Source organism: Hyla sarda, chromosome 3 (assembly GCF_029499605.1).
Source record: "Hyla sarda isolate aHylSar1 chromosome 3, aHylSar1.hap1, whole genome shotgun sequence".
Taxonomy (NCBI): Eukaryota; Metazoa; Chordata; class Amphibia; order Anura; family Hylidae; genus Hyla; species Hyla sarda.
In genome coordinates this window covers 273773472-273792780 of record NC_079191.1, presented here as the reverse complement: position 1 = coordinate 273792780, position 19309 = coordinate 273773472, and the positions used below count along the sequence as shown (strand labels likewise).

Here is a 19309-nt window from a genome sequence, read left to right as displayed (position 1 = left end):
GAAACGCGTTGCATTGTGGGAAATCCCAATAAACCTGCTGTTTTTACCTTACGCTTCTGGTCCTGGTCAGCGCCGTACAAGCCCTCTATTCCTTGGAAAACAATGGCCAGTGGCAGAGCCTTAGAATGAATTTTTTAGTTTTATCAGTTATGTATATACTGGCACTTATCTGTTCAGTATTTTACTGTTTGTGCTACTTCTTAAGTGCATGTTGGAGTTTAGGCATTGTACTGACTCATAAAGCATAAAAGACGTACATTCCCTCTTCACAGTTTGAAAGAATTTATTATTTTCAGGATACGCTGAAGGTGGCTTTCCCATTCACCTAAATCATGCCCCCTGACTTGAAGACAATGGCCTCACCCACAGCACCCTTGTGAATGTGGAGGAATTGACAAGTGATTCCTTGCTTCTGTATTCGGGGCATGTGCATCTCTTCAAGAGTGCTGCTGACTGGTTGATATTAGCATATGAATAGGGGGATCCATGCATGTGAATAGCCCATTTATTCTCCCTTTCAAAGAATTCAGATGTACAGGGGTGCAAATTAACCCAGCCGATGGGTCAGCAGCACATTCCTCTGCATTAAGTCGCCATCCGCTAGAATTCATTTTTTCTTATACTTAATAGTTTCCTAACAGCCCAGTATGCATAACACATACAATAGACATATATCTAGTTATAAAAATATATATATACATATATAAATATATCACAATAGGACAAGGAATCATTGACATATTGCAGAGGTGAATCATCATCCTCTACCTCACTTCTTATCTTTTTCTGTTACCATAAGGCAGTGTTCCACAACCAGGGTGCCTCCAGCTGTTGCAAAACTACAACTCCCAGCATGCTCGGCTGTCCGGGCATGCTGAGAGTTGTAGTTTTGTAACAGCTGGAGGCACCCTGGTTGGGAAACACTGCTATAAGGACGGCGGACTGCCTGATTGGCTGCGCTGCTGTTTTCTGTTTGCAGTGCTGTTCACATTCCAATTTAAAGGGGTACTCCACTGGAAAACATTTTTTTTTCTTTTTTTTTTTTTTTTAAATCAACTGGTGCCAGAAAGTTAAACATATTTGTAAATCAATAAAAAGGAATGTCCAGCGAAAGGATATTGTGCCAAAAAGAGGGTTCTTCTTTATTAAATAAAAAGCCAGCATACAGAGACACACATGGACAATGTGATGCGTTTCAGGTGTCGTAGTGCACCCTTAGTCATACATGTACGACTAAGGGTGCACCAAGACACCTGAAACGTGTCACATTGTCCATGTTTGTCTCTGTATGCTGACTTTTTATTTAATAAAGAAGAACCCTCTTTTTGGCATAATATCCTTTCGCTGGACATTCCTTTTTATTGCTGTTCTGCTTTGTGTGCCTGCCATTGCGCAGTCCAGGCAAGGAAGCGACTGCACGGTGAGCTGGATTTCGTGTCTACTATACCTATATTTGTAAATGACTTCTATTAAAAAATCTTAATCCTTACAGTACTTATTAGCTGCTATTTGCTCCACAGGAAGTTCTTTTCTTTTTGAATTTCCTTCTGTCTGACCACAGTGCTCTCTGCTGACACCTCTGTCCATTTTAGGAACTGTCCAGAGTAGGAGCAAATCCCCATAGCAAACCTCTACTGCTCTGGACAGTTCCTAAAATGGACAGAGGTGTCAGCAGAGAGCACTGTGGTCAGACAGAAAGGAAATTCAAAAAGAAAGGAACTTCCTGTGGAGCATATAGCAGCTGATAAGTACTGGAAGGATTAAGATTGTTTAATAGAAGTAATTTACAAACATAAATATATATAATCACCCTCGCTGGAGGATACTGTGGGCTATAGACCCTGCTGCGTTACTCCAGTACGCTTCCCTGTAAGGTGCACAAAAAAGTGAATAATAAAATATAGATAATATTTTATAATTTGCAAACATGTTTAACTTTCTGGCACCAGTTGATTGGAAAAAAAAATTACCCCTTTAAGGACCCTGTCCATATCATGCACAACATCACAGCATAATAATGCTGTGCAACATTGACCACTAGAGGGAGCAAGGAACCCTTTAAATATGGCTTCATGGGGAGACAGTATAGCAGTAGCAGTATAGCAATATTTGCTGCGCCACTATGCCGGAGCAATGATAGTTTCTGAGAAAAGTCAGTCAGGGGGATGGTAGAGAGAGGGTCTGTTCAGGGCATAGGAAGCTTTGGTTCAAAGTTCTTGTTTATGCATCAGAGGTGGGTCCACATGTATTTAAAAGGGAAGAGTTACTATTCCAGTCCCCATTGTGGCTTGGAAGCTGGACCTGGATAACTGCCCCACCATTGTGGTCTCACAAGCACTTGCAGAATTTTTGTTCTGTATTTCTGCAGTCATGGAGAACCACATCACAGCCAAACTCCAGCAGATAGATACAAGGTACCCTACATGATACGCAGCTGCCACCCCTTGTAAAACAACCCCACTAACAACTAAGTAAATCCATACAAATCCATAGGTGTATAGCCAGCTCTTCTACTTTATGGTTGCGTCACCAGGTCTCTACAAAATTGAGAAGATGTAATGGTGTCACCCTCCAACCCCCGATGACAGGTAGTGGACTGAAAATATTCAGGCTGCGAACACAATAGACAAAATCCTGAATGGAGTGATGTTTTCCTTAACATTCAGTAACTTTTCTTTAAATATAATACAGTCCTCTATTGTATGCCAGGGTTGGACAAATGTTAGCTGCCATCACTTATAGAGGCTAGCCTCTGTCCATACCAGCATTGTAGTTTCCAATGATAGCAAAATATTTTATTTGTTTCTCCAATATGGTAAATTTACAACTAAATAGACTATAACAATAATGAATCTGCATTGTAAGAAAACAATAGAAGTAGACACTGTATCTTTATACATCTTAATGTTTACTTCCCGTTTCTTTCCCTCGGTATGCAGCCCTATAGATATAATTCCCAAGTATTGACTATTGTTTCAGTACAATTGTAATGAATTAAAGTTAAAGGGATACTCTGCCCCTAGACATATTATCCCCTATCCAAAGGACAGAGGATAAGATGTCTGATTGCAGGGGTCCCGCTGCCGGGGACCTCCGCGATCTCAGCTGTGACACCCCAAACATCCGGTGCAGGGAGCAAACTTTGCTCCGTGCTGGATGACTGGTGATGTGGGGCAGAGGCTCGTGATGTCATGGTCACGCCCCGCTCGTGATGTCACGGGCATGACCCCTCAATGCAAGTCTATGGGAGGGGGTGTGGTGGCTGTCACGCCCCCTCCCATCGACTTGCATTGAGGGGGCATGGCCGTGACATCATGAGCGGGGCATGGCCGTAATGTCACTAGCCTCCGGCACTGCACCCGACGCTCTAAACAAACGCCGGGTGCAGCAGGGAGATCGTGGGGGTCCTTTGGATTGGATAAGATGTCTAGGGGCGGAGTACCCCTTTAACACTTCTTAGTAATTCCCAGTAATAGCGTCTGCCTGTCTAATAAGCCCTTAATTCAATAACACATTCAGGTGGAATAGATTATTGCTGGATTTTGCAGTGCTGTTTTATACGTCAGACTGGTAAACAGATAAATGCCACGTCTAAGTCTATATATTATACGGCTGCTGATAGCTGACAGATAATTGTCAGACGGGCTAACTATGTAATGAGTAAGGGGACTGTTAGGACCCCTGTGAAGTACATGCATAACCACACCTAATAAATAAATAAATCTGCAGCCTGAGAAATACAATGATATGCCATGACCACTGCCAGGCTGCTTTCCCCTTCTCCATCAGCACAGTGCCAGTCAATGTGTGACAGTCTGATTACTAGGGATACTCTACCAAACAACCACCTTCTTTCTAATGCCATTGCTAGGCAGAACATCCCTAGAAACCAGTAGCCTCAAATAACTCTGTAAGGCTTCTTTCACACTACCGTCATGTCCCTGCATTTTAACAGCTGTTTTTCTGCTGAAAGAGGTCATGAAAAAATAGACAAAATAACTGAACATAACGGATGATAATGGATGACCAATGTCCATTATTTTACGGGCATTTTGTCACAATAACGAACATGTTCCGTCCGTTATTTCATTCGTTAATATCCGTTATTTTTTGTCTTTTGTACCGTCAAAAATAACGGCAGTTAGTCATAACGGGACATACCGTATTTTTCACCGTATAAGACGCACCGACTTTTTCCCCTCAGTTTTGGGGAAGAAAAAGTGCGTCTTATACGGCGAAAAATACGGTATGTCCCTTTATGACTAACTGCCGTTATTTTTGACGAATACACCCCTATTGCGGCAGTCCCTGCGGCCATCAACGGCTCGCGGCTAATACAGGACATCACCGATCGCGGTGATGCCCTGTATTAACCCTTCAGATGCGGCGATCAAAGCTGACTGCCACGTCTGAAGGGAAAGTGACACTAACCCGGCTGATTTCACCACGGCGGTCCCGAACAGCCCGACTGAATAGCCGGGTTAGTGCTTACAGGACACCGGGAGGGACCTTACCTGCCTCCTCGGTGTCTTCTCCGTTCAGGGATCCCCTGTATGGCCGGCGCTCTCCTTCCTCATCATCACGTCGTCACGTACATGCGTCGGCGTGCGTAACGACGTGATGGCGGCGACGGAGAGCGAGGATACCCGGCCGGCAGCAGAGACGTTCCTGAGCGACGGGGACACGGCGACAGCGATGGAGCGACATCCAGGGCAGCGGTGACGGGTCCAGAGCGGCGGGGACACGTGAGTATTACCTCCTATGCAGTGGTCTTCAATCTGCGGACCTCCAAATGTTGCAAAACTACAACTCCCAGCATGCCCGGACAGCCAACGGCTGTCCGGGCATGCTGGGAGTTGTAGTTTTGCAACATCTGGAGGTCCGCAGGTTGAAGACCACTATTGGGTTTAAAATCTTTATTTTTTTAGATTTTGCACCTATAAATTGGGTTCTTCTTATACACCGGTGCGTCCTATAGGACGAAAAATACGGTAACTGGTGCTGCGGGATGGTCAAAAAATCCCATTGACATGAATGGAATTTTTTGACGGCCATATTAGGGACTTCCAGACGGGAGTTCATGATGGGAGATTTTGTAGGGTGACAACGTTAGTGTGAAAAGGGTCTTATTCAGCACAGGTCAGAATTGCCGCTGCAATACAAAAGTAACAAGGTATGGCAGAAGGAATCTGTCAGCTGCTATTCATGTTTCAAACTGCTGAATGTTAGATAGCTGTTAGGGCAAGAAGACACATTGTACTTTTTATATCTATCTGGTGCAAGAGTCAAAAAGGTGTTTCCAAACCCCTGAAGTGCTAATGGCTGGAACGCCTTCATGCCCCCTTCCCATCCCTATATGTGCCAAGCTCTGTTTCCAAAAGTGCAGAAACAAGATTTAGAAACTGGGCCCTGCTCCCAGCTTACTGTCAATAAGGGACAGGAGGGGGAGGGGAGTAAGGCGGTCTTCTAAACCTCAGAACAGGGGCTTGGAAACACCTCTTTGACTCTTGCACCAGAGAATTAAAGCATTTTTCTATATTATGGAAACACCAACACAAATATCAGGTATTATGTGTCTCCTTGCCCTACCAGCAGTTTGAAATGTAAATTGGAGCCGACAGGTTTCCTTTGTGAAAAAATATAAACAGTTCATTCATGGCAAAAAATATTTCTTCTGCATATTCAATCCACTTAAGGGATTTTGACACAGGTTTTGCTCTAGATGTTATTAACTATTCTGTACATTATTATACAGTACTTTACACTGTTACACCTAACATTCAGTGTGAAATTCAGCACTTGGTAATGGTTATTCACACGTGAGGTGCTGAATGGTTATATAGTCCTATGGGAAACCTTAATCCTCATCAATCACTTTTTTTTTAGACAAAAAAATATTGCTACCAGAGTTCAATCTTGCGCAATTTAGAATATGAACGCTAAACTCAGTTTGCTGTTCATCTATGTCTGAGGTTTTGAGGTTGATATCCTCTAGGTGGCAGAATTCCACTTCTCATCTCTTGCACTGTGAAGTTTACACTGGTCATCCTCGCTTCACTGATAAACTGTAGGAACATATGAAAGTGCTAAAATAGAGGCTGCTATCATGTATATAGGAAATATATGTACCCTTTAATCGTATAGTCAGTGGATGTAGTGTTTTTTTCTGTAGATAGATTTCGTGAACTTAAAATGATTAGTAAATTATGTCACATGATATTCTCACCGACATCTGATCTATGTGAGGAAATGATGGGGCTTTGTGTAGAGAATTCCAGACAGTAGGAACATTACCTTGATGGATTACTTCACCCTCAATTCTACCATTGATATTGATCTCTGATATTGATTTTGATTACAGCTATAGTGAATTTTTTTTATCAGAAATATTAGTGCTTGTAAATTGTTTTATTTTGATGATTAGAGATACATCTGCACAGAATACAGCAAAGCAAAAATTTCCCTTAGAAAAAATGAATAAATAAATTAAATAGACATATACACTGATCGGCCATAACATTAAAACCACTGACAGATAAAGTGAATTACATTAAAGGGGTATTCCGGGCAAAAAAATCTTATCCCCTACCCTGCAGCACCCACATTCTACGTGGGGCTGCGTCTCCAGTTTCGGAAACCTCCGGTTTTGCGGGACTGGGGACGTGATGTCACGCCACACCCCCTCCATTCATGTCCAGGGGGGGGGGGGGCATGAAGACTGGCAGCGCCCCCCCCCCCCCCCCTGCGATCAGACATCGTAGGGGATAAGATGTTTTTGCCCAGAATACCCCTTTAATGATATTATTACTATGGATATATGAAGCAGCAAGTGTAAAGTCAGGTCTTGAAGTTTACATGTTGTATACAGGAAAATGGGCAAGCTTAAAGCTCTGTGCGACTTTTTCTGGGTTAATGTGAATGAAGTAGAAAAGATGTTCTGTGGTGGCGCTGCCTCTTATGATTCACAGTCGGAGTCCGAGAAAAAAGTAACAGTGTATTTTTATTAAACACACAGAACTTTCTACAAGATGTTACAAGATGCATTTCGAGGGTAAATTCCCTCTTTTTCAATTGAAAAAGAGGGAATTTACCCTTGAAACGCATCTTGCAACATCCTGTAAAGGTTCCATGTGTGTAATAAACACACTGTTACTCCTTAGTCAGACTCCGACTTTGAATCATAAGAGGCAGCGCCACCGCAGAACATCTTTTCTACTTCATTCACATTGGCTATTTACCGACCCCCAAGAGGAGACCGGTCCATTCCTGCAGGCTGCAGCCCGGGATTCCACGACTGTACCCCACAGGAAGGGGTGATATGCATGAACCAAGGTTCACCCAAGGTGAGCATATTTCCGATCTAAGGGCATTCTGGGATTTCTAGCCCACGGAATTACGCGAGGTGCCGTCCTCTTTTTCATTTTTCTCACTATCCATTTGTCAGGGTTAGAGCATCTCCAAAATGGCATATCTTGTGTGGTGTTCCTGGTATGCAGTGGTTAGTACCTACCTAAAATGGACCAGGCAAGGGCAACTGGTAAACCAATGACAGGGTCATGGCTGTCCAAGGCTCACTGATGGGTAGCAAAGGTTAGTGTGTTAGGTCTCATGCTATATATGATTTAGTGTCGGTGTCAGAACACACAGCACATCACAGCTAGTGGTAGGGTATATACTATGAATGTGTAACCTTAGGGAAACACACCTGAATGGGAAGTGTATACCTGTATATTTCGCAGACTGTTTTGTACATGCTGACACAGCTCTGCTGGCCATCTGACAAGACAGTGAACAGATGCTAGTCTGGTATTTAAGAATGGTATTAATAGTTCATCCATGGACAACACTGCTTCTTTACACGAGTCCCAGCAATATACTTATTCCCATAGCAGTGTATAGATCAATCCACAATGTCCTTTCCTTTCCAAGATAGATGCCTATTGTCTACAGAGCTCTTCTCTTGTCCTAACATCTCGGACACTGGTGACAGGAGACATCCTAAAAGCATGCAGGGGACAGATGGCTGCCGCAGGATCAGATTAAACTATTAGGCAAGCAGTTCTAGAGAGGAGACATAAGCATTTCTGGAATAAATATAGTTTTGTTACAGTAGAAATACATTTCATCACAAGAGTACTGACTCAGGCTTTTAGAATGTGACATATCCAGTCATAAGAAGATGAGATGATAACTAGGAAAAAGTGTTCAGCATGTGAAAGTGCTATGCAATGGTATAGAGAGCTGGATATTCCGGAAATGCTCACTATAGATGGTGAAACAGACATTTGAAAAAAAGAAAAAATGTTCATGTTTCCAATGCCCAATAAATTGGATTTAAGGAATTTTAGTTCATATATACACCTATTAGGTGTTCCTAGATTCTTAAGAATGAATTGCACTATGCTATGCATATTGTGTCAGTATAGACTGTATCCATGTAAGTCTCCAATGGGTGCACATTACTGTTTTAGGCCTACTATTAAAGGTGACTGCACCTATGTTTAGCCTTTAACTTCAGTAACGCTACAATACCAGACTCAGACAAGAGTTATGCTCTTCCTGCAAGAAAGCAGCCATGTTTTTTCAGTCTTTAAAGAGATTCTGGCACCACTTTCATGCTGCCTGAACAAGTTATCTGGATGGTCCTCGGCTGGTTCTGATTCATACAGCATGAAAGTGATGACAGGTTAACTTCAAATCTTTCAAATCCTTCAAATGCCCTTAGACATCTTATTCCCTATCCAAAAGATCGTCTTCTCCCATAGCCTTGCATTGAGGGGCATGGCCATGACATCACAAGCAGGGCATGACTGTGGCGTCACGAGCCTCCACCCCGCATCGCCAGTCATCTATCACGGAGCTAAGCGAGATCACTGGGGTCCCCCGTGGTCAGACATCTTATCCCCTATCCTTTGGGCGGAGTACCAATTTAAGTAAAATTTTCTATTTTCATGGCTGCACCTGAATTAAAACATGACAATTGTAATGGAATATTTAGGTTTTCTCGAGAAGATCCATTATAGGTATTGTTCTGCTCCAAATACACAATTGTCATGTCTAGATGAGCGATGGCAGATTTTCTATCACAATCTTTGTTTGTAGAGAGATTTAACACCTTTGCTGACAGAGGAAGATAAGGAGGATTATCAGAAACATCAGCACACGCAGTAAAGGCAGATGGAAGCTAGTGGCAGCTTTCTGTGTGCACCGTGCCTATTATGTGTTAAGAGATTCCATATGTATAATGAACATCAACCTGTTCTACCATTTAGTAGATTTTTCTTTGTGAAAACTGTATATCTTAGGACAAGGATGCTAAAACCCCATTGATTTCCTGTTTCTTAGGGTTAAGAGTTCATTCACACTGATTGCTACATTGATTTTTTTTCCATCACTTGGAATCAAACAATCCATTCCCTGAATTAAAGTATTTTATTCCCACTTGTCAGGCCTCTCTTACGCTTCACCAATCTTCACGTATTGTTATATGCTAAAAACATTCTCACCTACAAGCACAGTTAAAAAGGAATTAACAATACAGGCTTCCAATTACTTCTGCTCGAGGTTGACTTAGCAGACCCTCCATCCATCCAACACATCCATGACGTCCACATGTAGCAGGCAGTGGGATGGTTTACTTAAGACACTCAGGCACTGTGTGAGCGTCTTGTATCATCTGACTATGCTGGGATCCATTTTGCCTACTTCACAGCTGCACAACACCCATTTAAATCAGAGCATAGTTTATTTTCTTAAAAATATGAATATTCCTATTGAATTGTCTCAGCTCTTCTGGATTGTGTATACCAAGAGTACTGGAGAGCGCACAGGTTGGTCCCTGAACTCCTTGTTCATGCCTGTGTTACATGGAGAAACACAGAGATTAGTGTAGATGTAGTCATAGATTTTAGGGACTAAATCTAATCTTAGAACAGATCAATAATGGGAAGTTGCAGGTATGTAGACGTGAACCCAGCTCTCTTCCTCTAACACCGATGCGCACGGACTGGCGTGGGCAATGCCAGATAAGAAGACAAGAGAAAAAGAATTTCCAGCGCAAAATGAATCCAACGGAGCAATTTATTGATTAAAACCTCAGTACATGATGCAGTGGGCACAGGTGACGCGTTTCGGCCCACCTAGTAAGCCTAAGGCTCACTAGGTGGGCCGAAACGTGTCACCTGTGCCCACTGCATCCATGTACTGAGGTTTTAATTAATAAATTGCTCCGTTGGATTCATTTTGCGCTGGACATTCTATTTTCTCTAATAATGAGACAACATAACAATCCTAAAATAATTTGGCTCATCTATATCACAATGTAGTCATATTTTTGGCACTGGTTGGTGACTGTCTGGTCATTTGCAAATCTATTTTGGCCTTTGACACATTCCGTCCCTTTCTGAAGCCTCTTTTATGGGAGTGGGACATGGAAATCACACATAACTTGGCCTTACAAAGACAATTTTGATTTCCTACAAATTCATAGTGTTTGCTAGGAAGAAATATGTGGTTCTGGCATCTAGGTTACATGCAGGCCCTATTGTTCTGCCCAGACAGTGATGATTTTCACACCCTGTGGAACCTAGAACAGAATGTGTTAGAGAAGAACCTCTTTATTGTTCACCTCTAACCATTATGGTGTGACACCCCAGTCAGGGCTATATGGTATACAGTCCATAACTAGATTTCCATTGACATTTAAAGGACACATAACCTTTCCTGCTGCCTTTGTTAATTAAACCCAGCTCCGATCAAATAGGAACACAATGTTATTTTCATCTATGACGTGACCACCCAGGGCCCGTCTGGGGAGAATCAATTACTATTCGCAGAGGCAGATATGCTATCAGCCAGTTGACAGGGAGCATCAATGATGGCTAAATGATGTTCTGGAAGCTAGCTGGGCATCAGTATTTCTAATGTTAAATATGAAGACACTTGACAGTGTAGGAACCAAATCTCGGGAGATTTGTTTCTTACGGCCTTAGAAAATTATTTATTGCATTCAATTAATGTATTTTCCATTAACAAGTTTTGTCTGCAACAATGAACAGATCATGATACAGTACATGTAACTACTGGAACCTCCAGCTGAAAAGTATGGGGGGGCATCTCAATTTTCCTGCAATGCCACAACTGGTGAAATAAAAAAGAATCACACAGTTCTCACTGACATTAGGGTACTCTTTTTTGATAATAGATAAAGGCCTTGAAAAGGTGCCCCAGTCTATTAACTCATAACTCCCAAATAGGGTACTTAAAAAAGGCTTACCTGAATGTACAAACCCCTTTTGCATGGGCTGTCTAATAAAAATTACCCCTGAGTCTACAGTCATGGCCGTAAATGTTGGCACCCCTGAAATTTTTCTAGAAAATGAAGTATTTCTCACAGAAAAGGATTTGAGTAACACGTGTTTTGCATACACATGTTTATTCCTTTTGTGTGTATTGGAACTAAACCAAAAAAAGCAACTTGGACATAATGTCACACCAAACTCAAAAAATGGTCTGGACAAAATTAATGGCACCCTTCACTTAATATTAGGTTGCACACTCTTTGGAAAAAATAACTGAAGTCAGTTGCTTCCTATAACCATCAATAAGCTTCTTACACCTCTCAGCCGGAATGTTGGACCACTCTTCCTTTGAAAACTGCTCCAGGTCTCTCTTATTGGAAGGGCAATTTCCCAAGAGCAATTGTAAGATCTCTCCACAGGTTTTCAATGGGATTTAGATCTGGACTCATTGCTGGCCACTTCAGAACTCTCCAGCGCTTTGTTGCCATCCATTTCTGGGTGCTTTTTAACATATGTTTGGGGTCATTGTTCTGCTGGAAGACCCAAGATCTCAGATAGAATCCCAGCTTTCTGACACTGGGCTGTATAGTGCGACCCAAAATCCGTTGATAATCCTCAGATTTCATGATGCCTTGCACACATTCAAGGCACCCAGTGCCAGAGGCAGCAAAACAACCCCAAAACATCATTGAACCTCCACCATATTTCACTGTAGGTACTGTGTTCTTTTATTTGTAGGCCTCATTCTGTTTTTTGGTAAACAGTACAATCATTTTCTTTACCAAAAAGTTCTATCTTGGTCTCCTCTGTCCACAATACATTTTCCCAGGAGAATTTTGGCTTACTCAATTTATTTTGGCAAAATGTAGTCTTGCTTTTTTATGTCTCTGTGTCAGCAGTGGGGTCCTCCTGGGTCTCCTGCCATAGCGTTTCATTTCATTTAAATGTCGATGGATAGCTCATGCTGACACTGATGCTCCCTGAGCCTGCAGGACAGCTTGAATATCTTTGGAACTTGTTTGGGGCGGCTTATCCACCATCCGGACTATTCTGTGTTGACACATTTCATCAATTTTTCTCTTCCGTCCACACCCAGGGAGATTAGCTTCAGTGCCATGGGTTGCAAACTTCTTGATAATGTTGAGCACTGTGGACAAAGGCAAATCTGGAGATGGACTTGTAACCTTGAGATTGTTGATATTTTTCCACAGTTTTGGTTCTTAAGTCCTCAGACAGTTCTCTTCTCTTTCTGTTGTCCATGCTTGGTGTGGCACACCCAGACACACAATGGAAAGACTAAGAGAACTTCTCTCCTTTTTATCTGCTTTCAGGTGTGATTTTTATATTGCCCACACCTGTTACTTGCTCCAGGTGAGTTTAAAGGAGCATCACATGCTTGAAACAATCTTATTTCTCCACAATTTTGAAAGGGTGCCAATAATTGTTTCTAGCCCATTGTTGGAGTTTGATGTGACATTATGTCCAATTTTCTTTTTTCCTCCCTTCTTTGGTTTAGTTCCAATACACACAAAGGGAATAAACATGTGTATAGCAAAACATGTGTTACTTCAGTCCTTTTCTTTGAGAAATTCTTCATTTTCTAGAAAAATTTCAGGGGTGCCAACATTTACGGCCATGACGGTCAATGCCTTATGACAAGACTGTATTTACAGCTTGAGTTGCACTAGACTGAATAAGCCCAACTAGCTTGATTCCACATAGGTCAAATTTATTTACCGAACTGTATGTGGATTTTGATTCAGACTCAATGTGGATCTCCCCTATGCATAGAAAGTGGTAAAATCCATCACAAATACACAACATAATGATCATGCTACAGCAGCAAATCCTCTGGTAAAAGTCACATTAGTTGTAAACCAAGTGGATTCATCAAATAGGGGGATTTTTTTTCTCTTGGCCCCTCTCAACACTGCCCTTGGGTGCCTATTGGAAAATATGGCCCTGCCTATTCTCCTCTTGACATATTCCTCTAAAAAAGGGATATGTTCAACTACCATGATGGTAAAGGTGATCATATAAAGTCAGAATCACCCAATGCTAATAACCACTAATTCATTCAATGGTAAAATAAACCCAGATTTTTTTTCAGTCACCAAGAAAAGATTGGTGCTTTGAAAAACAATGTAAGACATTTTTGGCATCAACACAACAGTCGTTGAAGAGTTTACCTTAGCCAGCAGCGTCATTGTTGCTTAGTGACATCTTTCCTGAGAACCACACATTGGCCATTGTAAATCAATATAAGCAGAGCTTACAATTACCAATACTGCTGGATAATCGATTGGGATCAATCCTAAACAGCAGTTGTAGCATTTATCCTTGATCTCTTTGTGTATTTACATTCGCCAACTACGGTCACAATTGTTTTCATAGTAACAAATTCTAAAAGTAATTGCCTGGTGTAAACAAGCCTTAAAAGCTTCTATGTATCTTTATTACAGCAGTACACGGAGTGGTCTGAATTGGTTCTCCATGTGCATGCTGATAAGTATTCCACTGTTTCCTTATCATGCACCCTCTTTCACTGCAGCCCCTGAGAGTTGTCATTTGTTGGAGGCATGAGATGGTCCACAAATAAAATAAACAGGGAGGGGGGGGGGGGGTGATATGAAAACGGTCTTTGTCAACCTATGACATTTGTGATAAGAAGGCAGATGAATGTGCCGAGCTTGCCTTTTGTTGCTTGCACACATTAGGTACCACTCAGGGTGGGATAGAAGCTAAATCAATTAATATCCATGACCATAGATTATTTTGGCAACAGGTTCTAATAATGTCTTTATATTTATACGATTGTGTTACATTATGCTAACTATATATATACACACATACACACACACACATACAATGTGCACACATGCTTAATTTCCTTTTTTTGCCACTAAAATCACCTGACCCGACTGTTGCTATGAATGTAAGGTGTGCTTGTACATAGCAACCTGCTGAATGTTTTCCTGACGACAATGTTTCTGGTTCAATTAACATTGTAATATAGGCTGCAGGCATCCTGTATGTGATTGTGGAAGTGTTTGTCCCAGATGGCTGCATTGAACAGGTCATGTGGAAATGTGAATGTAGGAGAGGGGTGATGGGTGGGAGAAGGGAAATGTGGATGACATTACCAATGCAGTCAGGCTATAGCTCCATTAAATATTCAACGACTGTCTCCAGCATAGGACATTGATGATACATGTGTCTGTGGTGACTTCCAGCTGATGTATAGTTTGGAAAACAATTATTCGACTTCAATATTGTTCTTAATTGCTTATTGTTGTTGCTATTATTGTTGTATTTAACATTAGTTTTACATACTTGATACATAGAAATGGATGTGTCGGCAGATAATAACCATTTGGCCCCTCTATTCTGCCCAATAATCTGAATCCTATCAATAGTCCCTGGCCCTATCTTATATGAAGGATAGCCTTATGCCTATCCCTATCTTATATGAAGGATATCATTTATGCCTATCTCTATCTTATATGAAGGATAGCCTTATGCTTATCCCTATTTTATATGAAGGATAGCCTTATGCCTATCCCTATCTTATATGAAGGATATCATTATGCCTATCTCTATCTTATATGAAGGATAGCCTTATGCCTATCCCTATCTTATATGAAGGATATCATTATGCCTATCCCTATCTTATATGAAGGATAGCCTTATGTTTATCCCTACCTTATATGAAGGATATCATTATGCCTATCCCTATCTTATATGAAGGATAGTCTTATGCCTATCTCTATCTTATATGAAGGATAGCCTTATGCCTATCCCTATCTTATATGAAGGATAGCCTTATGCCTATCTCTATCTTATATGAAGGATAGCCTTATGCCTATCCCTATCTTATATGAAGGATAGCCTTATGCTTATCCCTATTTTATATGAAGTATAGCCTTATGCCTATCCCTATCTTACATGAAGGATAGCTTATGCCTATCTCTATCTTATATGAAGGATAGCTTATGCCTATCCCTATATTATATGAAGGATAGCCTTATGCCTATCTCTATCTTATATGAAGGATAGCTTATGCCTATATCTATCTTATATGAAGGATAGCCTTATGCCTATCCCTATCTTATATGAAGGATAGCCTTATGCTTATCCCATGCATGTTTAAACTCCTTCACTGTATTTGTAGCTACCACTTCTGCAGGAAAGCTATTCCATGCATCCACTACTCTCACAGTAAAGTAATACTTCCTGAAATTACTTTTAACCCTTTGCCCCTCTAATTTAAAATTATGTCCTCTTGTGGTAGTCTTTCTTCTTTTAAATATGATCTCCTCCTTTACCGTTGGAAATATTTTCTTTAAAAGAAGTATTATTCTTACACAATTGTCTTTTGGGAATGCTCCTTTTTATTATATATCAGAAAATGAACAATCTAATTCTAGCATATAATCAAACTAAAAAAGGTAGTTATATACATACATACATACATACATACAATAATAAAAATATAAATACTACATTTTGACCATATACCAATATGGTGGTATTCTTTCTAGATCTGTAGTCCTTCCAAATGAGTCACAGATGCTTGGATGTAACCTCTTATTTAATGAGAAAGTAAAGCTTTAATTGTTCAAGGATGTTCAGCTATGCAGCAAATACCTTGCACTTGCTGTAATGGGCCACTTGCTTGACCTTGTGCCCCTCGCTTGTTTTTGTCTGGGAAGCCATCACATGTGAAGTGTCTAAGTGGCACAGCCAGGGATGCCCAGCCACAACTACAACAAATGTATTACTGAAATAGTCAGTGTTTTTTTTGTTTAATTTCTTTTTATTTACTAAGACCTTATTTTTGTTGTTTTAATTTCTTTAAGCATTGATTCAATTTAAAATGTTTAAAAATGTTCTTTTTTTTGTATCTATAAACTCAATAAGTTATTATCAATGTCAAGGAACAATTATCTACATTACATCTATATTTATGTCTATATAGTTAAGTCACCAATCCAAAACATAAACAAAATCTAAAATATTTATGTTTTCTAATTTTTGTTTAAAAAATAAACAAAACAAATAACATTGTATTTTCTGCTGTAAGTAGAAGGTAAAGTATTTATTTGTCTTTGTAAAAATGGGTCAGAACAGGTAAAAGAGATCTTTTCTCTTTTCCTTCAGTGAAATTTGCATACAATGCACCTGCCTGTGTAGCACCATACATTACTTTGTTGTTTTTAACACAACAAGTGATAAGGTCCTCTTAAAACTTCACTTTGGGATAAGTCAATTTTCCGAGACGACAATACGAAAAGAACAAAACTTATGTAAATGATAGCTGCACGGCCCCATAGAATCAACAAACAAATACAAATCAACCATCATCTTTTTACAGCCCCACAGAGCGGACAACGTGCTGCAGGTTTCAGAGTACGGGTTTCAGGGAGGTGGGGGCGTGTTTGTATAACAATAGCTGAAAGCCAATACTGCCCCTTTCAGAGTGCCAAGCCCTTTGCTGGTGCTTTGGAACTTCAGTAGCTTACACATGGAATTGAGCTGAGAGAACTCTGGGGATAGTGAATAGGTGGGGGATAGTGGAAGGGAGATGACAATCTTGGGAGAGAAGGAGGGGGGTGTAGATGCAATGATGAGGAAAGTCTGCAGCACAAGTGAGCCAAGGCTTGCCTAAGGTCTTCACATACAAGCATCTTTTCCTCACATCTGCTCTTATGACTTGTAGATTATACTATGGAAAAGGATTTTCGGGGTCAATGCTTACCAACAAGTTTTAGGCTGATATGCCACAACAGTAACAACTAGAAGGATCTTGAGTGGAAGGTTGCGGACACAGCACATTGACGCACCTGCAAGTTGTCTATGGGCTTTTAACTTTGAAGCTCATCAGAAATGGTTGTGTTTATCAACACTAAGCTGAAGTCACTCATCAGCCTCTTCAAGAAGAAGAGTAAGTATTCCTTTAAGAATGTCATATGGCTTGAGGGACCTTTTAGAAGACTTTGTCCATAACGGTGTGGTCTTCACGTGTCCTGGTCTAGTGAATAGGATTATTATTACTAACATAATACTATGCAAGGAATATTCTGGTTGGCAATGCAGGTTTAAGAGACATTCTGCCAGTGTCATACCTTTACTCCTTCTTACACTTTTCTATTCTAATGTAATTTTTATCAGGATACAATTCTGCATGTTTAATTAAGATTGAATTGTCATTGTAATAGATAGATTTGTTCTGATGTTTCTTGTTATTCTGTTTGGTTTGTAAATGTTTTATGATTCATTATTATTGGCTTGCATAGGATTTATGTTGTGTTTTAAATGGAATATGTGACATTAATTCACACGTGTGCACATGCAGTCACATAGATGCCTATATACGTAGGATCTCACCACCAGGCTTTCAGTGCAGTCTCTTTTTTTAATAGTAGAAGTCTCTTAGAGCTGGGTTTCTAGATACTCCATAGAGATAACTAATAGATGGAATTAATTTGCAGGCTGTGCTCCAACATCTCAGCGTGCCCATGAAAAGCTTTGTTGAATTAGAATTTGTAATGCAGCTAGCTTAGCTTAGCGATCTGTTTTGAGAACCTCCCTAAGCACAAGTTACCGAACAATAGAGCTGGTAGCAGCATGCTACCGAGGGCTTTACTGACAATGAGCACTTGCTGCAGAGTTGTTAGTATGGTTCAGTGACATACAAGACACATGAGGACATTAAACAAATACTTCATATATTTATTAATGTGCCTACTGATGATATCATGAAGCTGGTTTTAGGCCCTCAAAGAAATAGAGACTGTGGTTATAAATTTGGGGGTTGTTATGGTAACCTATAAAGGCATCTATATGTAGGTTTATAGCCATTTTAACCACTCGGTGCTGGGGAGGGGTAGAGTGTCATTCTACAACAGATATATCAAGTGACCGCCATTGTGCTGGTTCCACATCGATAGCCTGTTCATATGCCGAAGGCACCTTTGTATACAATTCTTTAAAGCTAAATAAAGGTTATTTAATCAAATATCACATTTCTTTGAAATCAGTTGGATTTCATAGGGAATACCATCATGAATGCTTAGTGCAGTAACCTAGACAATGTGTTATTGTATATCAGTTGTGTAGTGAGTAGAACATCTAGAACAGATGCAGATATAGTTTCGGCAGAAACCTGTAGTTGTAGTAAGCTTCCAATGGATCTAACATTCCCAGAAAGGTTATAGTCAGCTAATGTTCACATAAAACCAACTAAAGTGTGTTTGCATTGTATCTAATGTCCATCATATCTCCAGCTATAGTTAGGGTCTTTTCATAAGTCAGAATTTCCGCTTGCGGAATTCCGCCTCAAATTAAAGCCCATAGACTTCTATGGGATTCCGCACTCCCATTCACACTTCTGAATTTCCGCAAGCGGAAATTCAGAAGTGTGAATGGGAGTGCGGAATCCCATAGAAGTCTATGGGCTTTAATTTGAGGCGGAATTCCGCAAGCAGAAATTCTGCTGTGTGAATAGACCCTTGATGTTCACATAAATCTTCTGTATTTGTAGTAAGCTTGGAGCTCATGTTAACATAGATCTGGTTGTAGTAGGCTTGCAGCGCACTAATGTTGATCGTGTTGTCAATCGTGTTAAATAGTTTGTTATTATTGACTTTGATACTACACAGCCGGCATTCAGATTATTGACAACTAGCTGATAGGGTTATCTGTATTTATATATACCCAACCTAAAGCTAGATATCCATAGATCAGGTGATTTCTTAATGATTATACAGCTTGTATAGAATAAAAGACCAATTTAGATAAAGTGACTTCACCTAAGTGTTTTTTTTTTTTTTGGAGTATATAGGTATAAACAAATATTTAGTCCGGGCTTTGGTAATATATACATTGTATTCTGGAGTCAGTTGAGTAAAGTGGAGGTTAAATAATACCACCACCATAAACAACATTTCAGTATGTACTTATTAAAAATATACAGGCTTTTTTTACGTGTTGATCAGTTTTTGGTGGAC

General features: G+C 40.4%; 1 protein-coding gene across 12 annotated transcripts in view; it reads left to right on the top strand.

Annotated features, from left to right (window-relative positions):
• NHSL1 (NHS like 1) overlaps window positions 1-19309 on the top strand; it is a 208346-nt gene that overhangs the window by 138341 nt on the left and 50696 nt on the right. The window contains exon 1 of one of the 12 annotated variants that reach the window (XM_056566671.1): window positions 16919-17244. The exons of 10 other annotated variants lie outside the window; for them this stretch is intronic. In XM_056566671.1, the coding sequence (XP_056422646.1) occupies window positions 17187-17244 (58 nt within the window). In that variant the 5' untranslated portion in view covers window positions 16919-17186. Of the gene's footprint in view, window positions 1-16918; window positions 17245-19309 lie in introns of those variants that run through there. One more of the 12 variants, XM_056566675.1, reaches the window with a different exon arrangement.